At 43.1% G+C, this 15617-nt stretch overlaps 1 protein-coding gene across 1 annotated transcript in view; it reads right to left on the bottom strand.

Annotated features, from left to right (window-relative positions):
- Positions 1–15617, bottom strand: part of LOC118405515 (myosin light chain kinase, smooth muscle-like) — a 35590-nt gene that overhangs the window by 5022 nt on the left and 14951 nt on the right. Inside the window, exons 4-15 of the mRNA XM_035805017.1 lie at positions 13525–13639; positions 12801–12862; positions 10193–10393; positions 9776–9844; positions 9169–9241; positions 6488–6737; positions 5929–6034; positions 5518–5563; positions 4670–5016; positions 3273–3575; positions 2581–2688; positions 380–577 (exon numbers count right to left, since the gene is read on the bottom strand). Of these exons, the coding sequence (XP_035660910.1) occupies positions 380–577; positions 2581–2688; positions 3273–3575; positions 4670–5016; positions 5518–5563; positions 5929–6034; positions 6488–6737; positions 9169–9241; positions 9776–9844; positions 10193–10393; positions 12801–12862; positions 13525–13639 (1878 nt within the window). The remainder of the gene's footprint in view (positions 1–379; positions 578–2580; positions 2689–3272; positions 3576–4669; positions 5017–5517; positions 5564–5928; positions 6035–6487; positions 6738–9168; positions 9242–9775; positions 9845–10192; positions 10394–12800; positions 12863–13524; positions 13640–15617) is intronic.

The following is a 15617-nucleotide window of genomic DNA, read 5'->3' as shown; positions in this document are numbered from 1 at the left end:
CTACGTGTTACGACGTCATAACCAACGTGGAACGGGGCCTTCTGATTGGTCCGCAGCGCTTGGCTATATGATAATAACCAATAACTAACACAGTAACCAATCAGCACCAAGGACAGGTGTTTATCATCCAATCAGCACCAAGGGCATGTCTGCCTGAACCAATCAGCATTATTTATAGATTCACAGTGTCCAATCAACACAATCACATATTTTCAGAGACCAATCAGCACCATGGTCAGGTTTGTACTACCCAATCAGCACCACGGACAGATTTGTATTATCCAATCAGCATTGAAGGCAACTTTCTCATGACCAATCAGCATAACTCAGAGCTTATTGCGACCAATCAGCACCAAGGACAGGTTTTCTATAGGCTCACCTTTGACCTTCAGCTTGGCCGATGTTGTGACTGTTCCAGCGCTGTTCTGGGCCACGCACCCGTACATCCCAGCATCCTCTGGGAATATCTCGGGGATGTGCAGCGATTGGTCCTCGCCCCGTGACGTCACCTGGAAGTCTTCGCTGGCCTTGATCGGCTTTCCTTCATACAGCCACGAGACTTTCGGTGCAGGCGTGCCTGAAATTAAAAATTTAGCTCCTATTTAGGCCAATGCGAGTTATTTCATTGGTTCTCACATTTTGTGATGAAAATTTAGACTTTTTTAATGCTTTCTGTATCAATATCAATGTCATATTTTGTTTGAGATGGTATTTTTGTGTTTCTCTTTTGCGCATCTGTTTCTCTTTTGCGCATCTGTTTCTCTCTCTCGCATCTGTTTCTCTCTCCCGCATCTGTCTCTGTCTCGCGCATCTGGTTCTCTCTGACGCATCTGGTTCTCTCTTGCGCATCTGCTTCTCTCTTGTGCATCTGCTTCTCTCTTGCGCATCTGTTTCTCTCTCGCGCATCTGCTTCTCTCTTGCACATCTGCTTCTTTCTTGCGCACATGTCACTCCCTTGCGCATCTGTCTCTCTTGCGCGCATCTGCTTCTCTTGCGCGCATCTATAATTCTCTGTCGCGCATCTGTTTTTCTCTCGCGCATCTGTTTCTCTCTCGCGCATCTATTTCTCTCTCGCGCATCTATTTCTCTCTTGCGCATCTGTTTCTCTGTCGTGCGCATCTGTTTCTCTGTCGTGCATCTGTTTCTCTCTTGCGCATCTGTTTCTCGCGCATCTATTTCTCTCTTGCGCATCTGTTTCTCTCTTGCGCTTCTGTTTCCCTCTCGCGCATCTATTTCTCTCTTGCGCATCTATTTCTCTCTTGCGCATCTGTTTCTCTGTCGCGTATCTGTTTCTCTCTCGCACGCATCTGTTTCTCTGTCGCGCATCTGTTTCTCTCTTGCGCATCTGTTTCTCTCTCGCGCATCTGTTTCTCTCTTGCGCATCTGTTTCTCTCTCGAGCGCATCTGTTTCTCTCTTGCGCATCTGTTTCTCTGTCGCGCATCTGTTTCTCTCTCTCGCGCATCCGTTTCTCTGTCGCGCATCTGTTTCTCTCTTGCGCATCTGTTTCTCTGTCGCGCGCCTCTGTTTCTCTCTCGCGCATCTGTTTCTCTCTCGCGCACATCTGTTTCTCTCTCTTGCGCATCTGTTTCTCTGTCGCGCATCTGTTTCTCTCTTGCGCATCTGTTTCTCTCTGGCGCACCTGTTTCTCTCTCGCGCATCTATTTCTCTCTTGCACATCTGTTTCTCTCTTGCGCACCTGTTTCTATTTCGTGCATCTGCTTCTCTCTTGCGCATCTGTTTCTCTCTCGTGCACCTGTTTCTCTCTTGCGCATCTGTTTCTCTCTCGCTCATCTGTTTCTCTCTTGCGCACCCGTTTCTCTCTTGCGCATCTGTTTCTCTCTCGCGCATCTGTTTCTCTCTCGCGCATCTGTTTCTCTCTCGCATGCCTGTTTCTCTCTTGCGCACCTGTTTTTGTCTTGCGTGCCTGTTTCTCATTAACTGTGAGTACATCCAAGAGGCTAAGACATAATGAAACACATGCAAAGCTCAGCTGCTAATGGCACTTGAGGTACTTGATAATTTTGATAAGGCACATGCATTTTTTAATGATATTTTGAATGACATGTTATATGTTGTGTATGTGAAGTGTCCAAGTGTTATGTGTAATCATTACTCCTGGAAGAGTAGATGTTGCAGACTGTGGTAAGCTTTCAACAAGTAAAGGAGTTCATCATCATCATCCGGGCGTGCTGGTTGCACGGATGGCCACAGATGACTCTCTTCCTCCATCCTTCCCTATCCTCCATAGCCTAGGGCAGTTCTTCAGCTGAGCAGCCCGAATCATCACATATTTGATGTACATATGTTTTGCGTGGTCTACCTCTGCTCACATGACCATGTTTGGGTGTCCACAGCAGAATGTCACTAATGATCTCATCTTTACTCCGCCATGTGTGACCAGCAAACCTCAGCCTTCTTTCCCGTATGACTTGAGATAATGGTCAGGTAGATCTCCATACAACAGGTTTTTTTGCAGGATGTGTTCTCCAGGAGATAGCATCTTAGTGTAGTTGCCGTCAAGTTTTTAATAAACAATAAACAAGGAGTTAATAAACAATAAACAAAAAAATAAACAATACCTGAAACCTTGCAGCAGAACGTGACGTTGTCCCCATCCTGTGCGGAGATGTCCTGTAGCTGCAGGGTGAAGACTGGCAGCTCTCCGCTGGGGGCCAGCTGGAGCCGCTCTGGGAACAAGAACAGGGGGTCAGACCAAATAAGGAAGCAACTCTGGGAACAAGAACAGGGGGTCGGACCAAATAAGGAAACAACTCTGGGAACAAGAACAGGGGGGTCCAACCAAATAAGGAAGCAACTCTGGGAACAAGAACAGGCAGGTCAGACCAAATAAGGAAACAACTCTAGGAACCTTAGAATAGGGAGGTCAGACCAAATAAGGAAACAACTCTGGGAACAAGAACAAGGAGGTCAGACCAAATAAGGAAACAACAAGCTCCTTGGTCAGACCAAATAAGGAAACAACTCTGGGAACAAGAACAGGGAGGTCAGACCAAATAAGGAAATAACTCTGGGAACAAGATGGAGGGAGAGTTATCACTAGATGTTATTCTCCAAGCAGAGGTTTGGTTGCGGAGATAGTAGTGGTTGGGAAGCGAGCCATGACCACTCCTGACCACTACTATCTCTGCAACCCAACCTCTGCTTGGAGAGTAACCACAGATGTTACATGTTGCAATTAGCCCCAGGTCGAGAACTGGGAAAGAGCTCTCTTTTTTGCCAGGAAGAGAACTAAAAGTGAAAGTTGACCCACCGTTGACCAGCACCTCCGCGGTACACCTGGCTTCACCTGCGCAGTTGGCGGCCTTACAGGTGTAGTCAGCCTCATCCTCCAGGTGTGCTCGCTCGATGTACAGCCTCGCCACCTTGTTGCTGTAGGTGGTCCTGGGGTCAACGCCCTGCCGGTCGCCGACCTCCTTCCCGTCCCGGTACCATGTGACCTGCGGGGTGGGTTCTCCGGTAATCCGACACTCGAGGCGGATGGGGTCGCCTTCCAACACCTCTGTGTCGGAGAACTTCAGCAGGAAGGATGGTTTCACGGACTTGACTGCCTTAACTGGAGAATGGTCAGGAAAATACAACATGTCATATATTTGGACTTTCACAGTGATATATAATACATGTCTGAGGAGCTCATAAAGGTATGAAAGGTGGGTCACCAGCTATAGTAACCAATCAGCACCAAGGACAGTTCTTTGTTATCCTATCAGCACCAATAACAAATTCACATCATCCAATCAGCACCAAGGACAGGTTTGTATTATCCAATAAAAACTTCACCGCCTTAATTGTACATTACACCAGAAAGTCAATGCATAGAGAATACAGCACAGAGCATCCCATATCTGAGGTACCAGGCTAACCGTAGGTTGGATTGCCTGACTGCCGAAGAGCAATTTAACCCGCAAGAGGGCTGAGACCAATGGGGTGCAGAAAACACACTGTTCTATTCATATTATTCAAAACTCACTCCCCCAAAACACAAAGTTCTGTACAAAATTTGCCAAAAGAATTGAAAGATCATCAATTTTAAAGCTAGTATCCAAATTTCTGACAGCCATGCGTCAAATTATTCTATTATTGTTGATTATTATTGTCCTGTATAATTCATTATTTTCAATTCTTGTATAAGTGACTGCGCTAATATAAGTTGAATGTAACTTGAGTCTGCCGTCACTTTGTCCTCGTTCGTTTATTTGTATCTTTACATGTATCTCAATAAAATAAAGAATAAAAAAAATTATTCTATTGAGGCCTGTGATACAGACTGGAATACCCATATCAAAATCTACTGGAGCCTAGATGTGACATAGAAATGTATAGAGGACTATCATAGTGCCACATTGCACCTCCATACTGGGCCATTGTGAAAAGTGGACTGTGGGCACACATATTCGTAGCAACCAATCAGCACCAAGGACAGGCTAACAACAGCAAAAACAACAACAACAACAGCCTTACCATGCACCCCTAAACTAAAGGAACAGTTGGTTTCTCCCAACAACAATAACAACAACAGCCTTACCATGCACCCCCAGACAACAACAACAACAACAACAGCCTTACCGTGCACCCCCAGGCTGAAGGAACAGTTGGTTTCTCCCAACAACAATAACAACAACAACAACAGCTGTACAACAACAGCCTTACCGTGCACCCCTAAGCTGAAGGAACAGTTGGTTTCTCCCGCGCCATTCCGTAGGGTACAGCCGTACGTTCCCGCGTCCTCCCGCACAACATCGAAGATCTCCAGATGAAATCCGTCGTCCTCCTCGAAAATCTCAAACCTCCCAGCATTCCTCACCGGGACGCCATCCCGTTCCCAGAGCACCTCCGGCGCGGGCTCGCCCGACACGCGGCAGACAAAGATGGCGTCTCCGCCCTCCTGGACGGTCTGGGATGTCGGTTTGGCGAGGAATCTCGGGGCAGTGGAAGGCGATGGTTTGCTGGATTCTGTAGAGGTGCCTTGTTTCATCTCATGCTGTCCTTTGCTTCCACTGGGGAGATTCATTCAAAGTAAATTTAACTTTAGGAACTGTAATGTATCCATGACTGTAGAAAGATGTGTTAGATTGTGTCTAAAGCCATGTTGATTGGAATGTATGGATGACATCCTCTGGGAACCCCAAAACTGATGTGAGCATGTGAGAAAAACAATGTTGCCTTCATGATGAAATCTACATTGAACAAATAACACAGAGTTTGGCATACTGAACAATAGATTATTCATTTTTGTTCTTGATGTAAACTGCTGTGTGCGTGGATGTCATCCATTTAGCTGAATCAACTTGGCCCTAGACAGGGAATTGCTATGGAAGCTGATACAAGCTGCACCATATACTGAATACAAAATCGCAATACTTTGGTTGAGTCTGCTGTCAAGCTGAGTTAGAAAAAGAAGAAGATCTTCAAGCAAGAACCTTCTTGATTCAATTTGGTGACGAGAATATTTGTTGAAAGCATAATGCACCCCTGAAATGGCTGTAAGTACGGCATACCTGTCAGTAGCTCTTGTCCGGATGTTTGGGTCTGGGTCTGGAACTCCTACAGATGGCACAGATAAGTAATGATGATTTACTTTGACATGCCACGCTTACAACAATGATGGTCCAGACAAAAAAGAAACGTGATAAAAAAGGAATGCATTGAGACGATTGAATAAGACACATTTGTGCGATATGATTATAAATGATGGTAACTTGTGTGATATGATTGTAAGCCTTTAAAATGTTAGCCTAACTGCCCTACCATGTTAAGTTTTTAATGTGTGTGTAAATGTTTTTAATGCCTAAATACGCAATTCAGCGCCTTAGGGCGCTGCAATGTATTTAGAGGTTGTTGAAACAATCAATAAACGTTATATATATGAATGTTAAGAGCTAAAAAAATATTTTATCTTAAAAGCTCACCTTCGACTTTCAAGTTGAACATACAGACGTCCTTGCCGACATTGTTACTGATGACACAGGTGTACTCCCCTGCATCCCCAGCCTCCACCTCTCCAATCTCAAAATACTGAAAATACAGGAGGTTCAAGCTTTTAAAAAAACTGTCTTCAATTTCAGAATGAAAGTTATTCCCTTTTCCTACAGCATTATCATGGAACCTGATTCAGCAATACTCCAACAAGGAAATACATTTTTGTACCAGTAGGATTGAAATTATGGCTTCAGCACAAATTAAAAGTTAGATCTGACCTATCTATGTTCCAACCGTGCAAGAGGTCACAACTTAAGTTATGTTCCAACAGTGCCCAAGAGTTCAGCAATAAAATTTGGTCTCCCATCTATGTTGCAACTGTGCATGAGTTCAGCATTAAGATTTGGTCTCCCATCTATGTTCCAACTGTGCAAGAGTTCAGCAATAAAATTTGGTCTCCCATCTATGTTCCAACCGTGCAAGAGTTCAGCAGTAAAATTTGGTCTCTCATCAATGTTCCAACTATTCAAAAGTTTTCAGCAGACCCACCTGTGTTCCGTACTCCGTGTAGAGCTCAATCCTCCCCTCGTCCCTGATCCGCTCGTCCCCTCTGTGCCACGTGACCTCCGGCGGCGGCCTCCCGTCCGCTTTGCACCCGAACTTCACGATGTCCCCGACCTTGGCAGAGGACGACCTTGGCTTGATGAGGAATTTAGGCGGGAACTGTTTTGGTCTGGCGTCACGGTCGTCTTTCTTTGGCGGCAGGTTGTCCTGACCTTGCGTCAGGAAACTGGGCATTCTGGGAAGAGATCAAACAATCTATATTAGTACAATATACTACATACTTTGCTAATTAGTGTTGCATAGCGTAGATAAATAATAATAATAATATCGGGTGTATTTGCAGCCAGTGCCATAGGCAGGTACCCAATGTGTTGAGTAATGAGGCTGATTAACGTGGTCGAGGCACCTCTTCGAGCACAGGACCCTCGTTTTACGTCCCTCCCGGAAGACGATTTCGTGGAAAGTTTCGTGAGGCTACAGCAATCCAGACGTCCTTGGTTGGTCCCCCATCCAAGCACTGTCCGGACCCCGAGTTGCTTAACTTCCGAGATCGAGGGATCGGGTGTACCAACGCGCCACGCGGCCGTAGCTAATGGTACAATTTTAGCCTGACACGTTTTCATTAAGCTAGTAGTGCAGTGCAGATTTGTGGTATAACATGATTAGTGTAATTAACATTGGAAACAATGCCTGAACTAAATGTATTTGCTAAGAACATGTCATACTTTTATATACAACTTGTGGTATGGAATGTGTGTCAAGTTCTTTTCTAGATTATATGACATTCATACCATTGTCAATTAGAAATTACATGACCAACCTGCTGAATGGACTCTAGCCATATACTGAACATGTTACCTGCTGTAAATAGCTATTAAATGTAGCCACGCATTGTGCATGTCAAAACTACCTCATCGGTTTAACGTTGAACCTATCTGTTTTAAGATAGCGTCTATTGTCGATTTTAAAAGTAAAAATACAAGTTATAATTCCGCTGTATTTTCGAGCTGTATTTGCCTAAGCCAATGAATTTAATTGTAAAAGTAAAAGTATGCAATTCAGCCTGTGGCTGCCATATACTTTTTCATGGATCACATTGATCGAATAAAACCATTCATTCATTCATTCAAATGAATGTCATATTATGTAGTTGAATTCCATATTCTAGTGGAGCATACAATTATGTGAATGGTTTAATTCTTTATAATGTTTGTGAGTTTACTTTAAATTACTGCCTCAACTATTTGCTGCTGATGAAAAGTAAAGAATGAAAAGAAACATCCCTGTCAATGCACATTGTATCTAAATACAATGGAAAAAGCTGAATCTGATACATTTTGTAACCAACATCTACTCTGACATGTAAACTGACTTGCCATGGTCCAACAATCCTGTATCACATGGAGAGAAAAACTCTTTCACCTGTTTGACAGTGTGGCCTGCAGTGACCCATGCCAATGTTGAGGGTGGGGGAAAGTGCACATATTTGTGTGTACACAGTGAGTGCTAACTGGTTACTTCTCTGTTTGAATTAAGTCTTATGGTGATGCACATTGTTGACTTGCTGCTAAAAGACACTTGTATGCTTCTTAAAGAAAACAAGCCAAGGAATGCTTGGCTTGTCTTAATTCTGGCAGGTGGGGAACACACTGAAAACAGAGCAAGGAAAACTGGCAAAAAGTAGTTTAAAAAGTACAGTGACTATAAAGTATAATAACTCCTCCAGGAAGTTAAGAAGAAAAAAATAGTTTATGTAAACAGTAGTGAAGATTTTTAAGCCTTGTGTTTTTGTAATATTAAGGAAAAATAATTGTATTGACTCATCAGTGTTTGCTGCTGCTCTGTTCATTGGCCAAGAATCCAGAGGCCCTGGGTTTGAATCCAACAACATGCCACCAATGTTGTGCACTTGGGAAAGACTTTCCTCCTACCACCCAGGTGTGAAAACAGGTACCAGACTTTAGTTGGGAAGGTAAGATGCGGTGGAACGAGAGGGCTGAGTTCTGTCTTCCAATACTGTGCCGTAGACACAGTGGATATTGCCTTGTCTTCATCAACAGCCTCAGAAAAGTTGTGACCCAAACTTTACCTTACCTACCATCAATGACTTAACGCTCAGTTCAGTTCCGTTCATCCTCTTGGAGGTGACACAGGTCATATTGTGCCACTGGGATGACAAGGGGAACTTTCAGCCCCCCTCCCACCTCAGCCTGTTTTGTTATTATTTCATTGACTTTTTCCTTAGTTCTTGAGTTTTGTTTTCAAATGTGACCTCAACCTCCGCCATGTGGTAGAAGCAGCGACTCACCACATTATTCTTCCCTTGGAGAGGGTAGATTAGCTACTTGAATACACCATGGTGTCTTCACAAAGTTCCTCGTCTGAAGCTCCAGAGAGAAGAGTCAGCAGTCAAAACTTAACGCTAGTTCACCTTTATCCATTGGGTAACCTATATCCGTTGTTTTTAAAAACCAGGGCATTTGGGGATACCAAATGCCGGTTCCAAATTGCAGTATTTTCAGTACATTGCAGTTAAAAACTTCACCCATCGACTTGATGTGCCCTAAATACCGTTTTGAAAAACAGCGCATATAGGTTACCCAACGGGTAAAGGTGAACCAGGGTTATATCAACAGCTGAGCAATCTTATGAAACTTTGGGCTTACTTTGCAAATGGTGGAGGTTGCTTCCCAGCATCTGGCAGGTCTCTTACATCATCATCATCTTCATCTTCCAGGACTAAAGAGAGATGATGAAGGGCAAAATTAATCAAGCAATTTCATCAATCACATCATGTGGTAGATCACAGTTTTGCGATAGTTGTTCCTCCTCTGGACCACATGGTACTTAAGTGCCTGGTCTTTGTCTTACTTGTGATGGTGCATCAGGAGCTGGCATCTTGAGTTAAGATATTGTAGCCTGTTTCAGCAGCAAAACCTTGGCATGCCATCAGTGCATTGAGTACTCTATAAGTTGTGCCACAGTGAAAACTAACAATAGAGTGATACAAATGTGTACCTGACACCAACAAATCTTTTTCTCAACCTGAAATATGAAATTTTCAAGTTCATGCACAATTCATGCACAAAGCACTGATAGATTAAACTTGCATGGATTTCAAACATAGAGGAAGAATAAACAAAAAGGCAAAGTTGCTGTGGAGGAAGGTTAGAGCTAAGGTGCAAGGATGATCTCAAGACATGCAAGGTGACGTCTCAAGGTTAGCCGTGTCAGGATGCAACCATGGCAACCGTGTCACCATGGCAACTATACCTGCGCTTGCACCGTCTTCCTCAGCAGTGTTTTCCACTGAAGTTTGTCGAGTCTGTTTTGGCCTGACTCCTGTGGTGATGGGAGTGAGGAAAAGACAGTAGGAGAGAAGAAAAAGAGAGATAGAGAGATAGAAAGAAAGAGGGTAGAGAGAGAGAGATAGGGATAAGATTAAATCTGCTATGATCATCCTACAATTATCATCATAGCTAACTATTGGTAGTTATATTTTTTAAAATTTCAGACGTAGAAAAAAAAGACAGGCAATCTAAGAGTTAATTCGTCAAATCAGGAAAATAACAGAAAAGTAGTTGAGCTTAGATCTTTCATTATCTTCAGATGGAGATGAATGATATAGATGAAATAAGTCAGAAACCTCCTCAGAAGTGTTTGTAACCTCCTTGGTTCCAGTTTATTCACCTTCTACAAGAAGTTCCGCTGACGCCGACGTTTTTCCAGCCTCGTTCTGGGCCTCGCACGTGTACATCCCATCATCCTCTGCGGTGACGTCGCGGATGACCAACGACACGTGACCGTCCTCGCCGAACTCGTAAGCGTACTTCCGCCCATCGTGCAGAGCTGAGTCATCCTTGTACCACGTCACCTCCGGCTCTGGAATGCCTGAAACACAAGGGCGAATGTTAACACTGATTTGGGATGCATGATATCATCATCATCTGTCATCCTCTTGAGAGGTGGAGCAAATAAAATTACTTATTTCAAGACAATACTGTTGTTGAATTAAGGGTGGGGACAGCATTGTTTTCCCTCCTGTCAAACATTCAATTAAATAAATCAACCAAGAAACACTTTTGGCAATAACAAAAATGATACAAACAGTTGAGGGCCATTTTAGTTGACAGATGTTTCTAAATAAATGTCTTAACGCATCAGATTCAACCAGCTGAGATAGAATAACATTAGAGAATAATAACTTAAGAATATAACACTCATTAGGACTTTAAATGATGTAAACTGTATATACTTTGTCTGACCATTGCCTCTTCCCTCATGACATCAATGAAAAGTGGTCTGCAGGAAACAAGAGGCCCCAGGCTTAAAAGGAAGTTGATGTTTTACTTGTTACAAGAGAATATGTCATAATAATCATAAACTATGAGTCAGAACATTCATTGCAAACCAATGATAATTGCAATTTGAGCAAAGATTTTATCAATCCACTATTTCATCAGATTTGAGGTGTAAAGGACTGACACCATCCACACAATCAAGATAGTTTTGCCCATGTCAGTTGGAAGGATGCGCTGACGTCACCGTCTGACGTATCGGAAACACCGTTTACAGAACCCTGTGGCCAGAAGTCAGGTCTGGTTTCGCCACAGTGTTGCCACAATAAAGGCCACGTGTTGAAACATTGGCTACAGACGGGGGTGGGGGAAGTTTGGTAACAAATTCTCTCACGGGTCTTATTATAGAGTAGACAGAAATGAGATGGAGGGCAAGATGAGGAATGTGTTCCTCTCGCACTTTCTTCTGGATGCCTTTTTAAGACAGAGTTCATGTGGAATATTGTTTAGTTCTTGTTTGTGTTCTACATGCAAAATTAGTCTAACAGAGTAAAAGGATGTTTTATATATGATATATGAAGCTAAATTTCTGTGAAAAAAGTGTTTATCTTTGATATCAAACTGTCAGTTTTAAAATTTGGACACAAAAGTCTATTTAGGCCCTCTGAAACATTTTCACATGGGGTATTTTTTAGCCTGTGAATTCATTTTACATTTAATTGAATATTTTAGCTCGTGTGCAATTAACGTTATTGAACAAGGGTCTTCTTATCCTTTTATAGCAACATATACTCTGGTGTGTTATGCAAAAGGCCGTTATAATTCTACAGATACAGAATTTAATTTAACTTTAATACACTACTATGGCAGTCACTTGGCACAAAATCTGTGTTCATCACTGCAGAGTTAACAGACAGCAGGGATGCTTGCTTGCTTACTTAGGGCGGTTAAGCAGGGAAAAGTTAAACAACAACAGCATCACCTGGACATGTAATCTCCCAATCTAATTTACAGTATCCTTTATGCCTGGTGGTGCTTATTTGCTAAGCTGTCACGAACAGCCTTACCACCAGATACAGGCGCACTGACCCAAACATCGTGCAAACAGCCGCGGAAGTCTTGACCGGTCAGCAGTAAATATTAGATTCAAAAGAAGGAGGCCATCTTAGAATGTGATTATAATCATGATGTCATCTTAAACGGCCTCTTCAATAAAGTTCTAAATAGTTATGTAAACTTTTTGAAGGTAACCAATATTCAGAATGTCAGATACAATTCAATTTCTAGATACCGGGGGGGGGGGGGGTAACCGTAAAGAAACGGAGATTTACTTCCAGACTTTTTGAGTGACATTCATCCCTCTTCTTCAGCATCACTAGAAGTTCTAAATGTCACATTTTGTATGTTGTTTAAAATAAAGCAGACCCTATTGAGGGAATTAATTTTTGTTTGTTTTATATAGGTCTGCAATAGGACTGCAAACTTGCCATACTCGATCATGAGTGGCTGTCCATCATGTGTAGTTATTTAAATACAGACAGTGTCACTTAGAGTGGTAGGAAGAATGCGAGTGGGAATATGACCACAAATAGAAGGTCAGACTCACAGGAGTGACTGGAAGTAGAGGTCAGAGCTGGTAGAACTAGTCACTAAATCCGCCATGATAGTCCAGGTCGTTGGGGTCAATGGAAGAGGCCACTTATAGGGATACTTTTTTTGTTTGATTCTGTCACTGAGTGACTGCTTGACACTGTGCTAGTTCTAAAAATCTCCATGGAAAATGGAGATATTGTTTTGGGCATGTCTGTCTGTGTGTTTCCATAGTTTTGTAGTCAGTCAAGAACCTCTGATGGATTACGATGATACTTCGTATGTGGTAAGGGTTAGGAAAACAAAGGTCAAGGTCAATTTTGAGCCACCTAGTATGAGATCTTGGTACTTCAGCAGAATTTCCGTCTTTTTTGTTCTGTAGTTGTTTTGTGATGTGAAGGAATCCTTACCTGTGACAGAACAGTCGAGGCGGGCGGCACTCCCCTCTACACACTCCACATCACGGAGGTTCCTATGGGGGAAAATCAGACACTGTTAGACACTCCACATCACGGAGGTTCCTATGGGGAAATATCAGATACTGTTAGACACTCCACATCTCGGAGGTTCCTGTGGGGGAAAATCAGACACTGTTAGACACTCCACATCACGGAGGTTCCTATGGGGAAAAATCAGACACTGTTAGACACTCCACATCACGGAGGTTCCTATGGGGGAATATCAGATACTGTTAGACACTCCACATCTCGGAGGTTCCTGTGGGGGAAAATCAGACACTGTTAGACACTTCACATCTCGGAGGTTCCTATGGGGGAAAATCAGACACTGTTAGGGGCAATTATAGAAACATCTTGACTGGCCACCTGCAATACTACTGAATTCCATGGAGGTAAAATGAAGACAAAATCAAATGACTGCGGGGAATTTTTAGAAGACTTCTTCTTGTTCATAGTTCGTTCATTTGTTCATTCATTCATTCGTTCATTCATTCAATAAAGCATCATTGCTGTACAAAACTACACTCCGTTGCTTTAAAACTCATGTCCGTACAAGCCTTCCTGACAAAGTTGGTTGGCAGTTACACTTCTTGTACCTACACCTAAAGTATGTATTGCACATTGCACTCAAAGGTTGTTTATCAAATATTCTTAACAAACAAACAAACAAACAAACCTGACAAAGACGGGAGGTTTGTTCGTCTCCTGCCGCCCGGTTTGCATCAAGGCTTGGATCTTCCTGTCCACACGGTCTGCGTCACTGCTGCTGTCCATGGAGGTGGAGCGCCATGCTGGAACAGTAATAGAATATTACTGAAATATTACTGAAATATTACTGAAACATTACTGTCACTACAGAGCTGTCCACGTGGTGGACGTCACTGCTGCTGTCCATGGAGGTGGAGCGCCATGCTGTAAAAATGACCACACTGACATTACTGAAACATTACTGAAACATTACTGTAATATTACTGTAACATCACTGAAATATTACTGTAACATTACTGTAACATCACTGAAGTATTACTGAAACATTACTGAAACATTACTGTCACTACAGAGCTGTCCACACGGTCGGCGTCACTGCTGCTGTCCATGGAGGTGGAGCGCCATGCTGCAACAGTAATAAAACATTACTGAAATATTACTGAAACATTACTGAAACATTACTGTCACTACAGAGCTGTCCACACGGTCTGCGTCACTGCTGCTGTCCATGGAGGTGGAGCGCCATGCTGCAACAGTAATAAAATATTACTGAAATATTACTGAAACATTACTGAAATATCACTGTCACTACAGAGCTGTCCACACGGTCTGCGTCACTGCTGCTGTCTATGGAGGTGAGCGCCATGCTGTCAAAATGATCACACTAATATTACTGAAACATTACTGTAACATTACTGTAACATCACTGAAATATTACTGTAACATTACTGTAACATCACTGAAATATTACTGTAACACTACTGAAATATTACTGTCACTACAGAGCTCTCCACACGGTCAGCGTCACTGCTGCTGTCCATGGAGATGGAGCGCCATGCTGGAATAGTAATTACACAAACATTACAAAAACATTACTGAAACATTACTGTAACTTAACTGAAATATTACTGTCACCACAGAGTTGCCCACATGGTCTGCGCCACTGATGCTGTCCATGGACAAAAGGCCATCAAGAAGAAGTAGAAACAAAGTCTTTGAATACATTTCGATATCTACAAGTCGGCTCTAGTATCGGATTGATACACCAAAAATGCTTCACGTGCTGACGTAAAGGCGTCGCCATAGCAACGCAGACGGCAAACCAGTCGGTTCTTCACAGCTGTGCCATCTCTTCCCTAGACCGTCCATGACGTCACCGCGTCAGGAACAAAAATAGACAAAGTTAACCTGGAATCTTTACGTGGGCGGATGGTGTCAAAGGAGTGTTTGGGATAAAATGGATTTTAAAAAAGTAGTTACAATCATCTCTTGACCTCAGGAATTGAAGGGTCGTATTTCCACGGGATATGTAGAAGTTACTGTAGTGTTTTGTCTCATTTCGTGCTTTGTTTCGCAGTTAAAATCAGCACGGGACCCGTTAACAAATAGACGCCGTACGCTAATCATGATGAGCACATCGAACGGTAGCCTCTAACAGGCTTCGTGGATCGGTGGTCTAGTTGTAGAAATTGGACAAATAGAGTCTATAGTACGCTAGGGGAGTTAGCCGGCCAGAAGAGTACGTTTCCTCACCACTCGTGGTGAGGATAATGATTTTACCGATCCACGGAGCCTGGTAGAGGCTAATCGAACGGTACCCTTGCGGTATCCAGCAGTTTAACAGGACAAATTTGTGACATTGGAGCCCGGCCTGGCCTATACCCTTGACGGGTACCGGTACAATGTGACCAAAGAAAAACTAATGCTGAGCGACTTTTCATGGCAATGGTTGCAGGCTGACTGCCTCTTGTGAGTATTGTCCTTGATGCCCTTTTTACCGTCAGCGCTTCAACGCCTCACCATGATGCACCAGCGCAACTAGTGTCCCCCAGTGTTGGTTGGCAATGGTTGCAAGTTGATTGCTGCTAGTGAATGGAGTGTTTTATGTTTTTTTTACCCTCAGTGCTTCACCGTGAAGCCCGTCCACGGTACACGCAGTTACTCTCCAAGCAGAGGTTAGGCTCCGGCTGTTTTTAAACGTTTTTTAGTCGTTTTTATCGGGCTTTCTATTTTGTATTGTATCTTGTACTGTCAAAACCTAACATGTTTGGCTTGCCCACC

The sequence above is a fragment of the Branchiostoma floridae genome, chromosome 18 (assembly GCF_000003815.2).
Source record: "Branchiostoma floridae strain S238N-H82 chromosome 18, Bfl_VNyyK, whole genome shotgun sequence".
Classification (NCBI taxonomy): Eukaryota; Metazoa; Chordata; class Leptocardii; order Amphioxiformes; family Branchiostomatidae; genus Branchiostoma; species Branchiostoma floridae.
The sequence above is the reverse complement of the archived record's forward strand: the minus strand, read 5'-3'. Positions and strand labels throughout refer to the sequence as shown.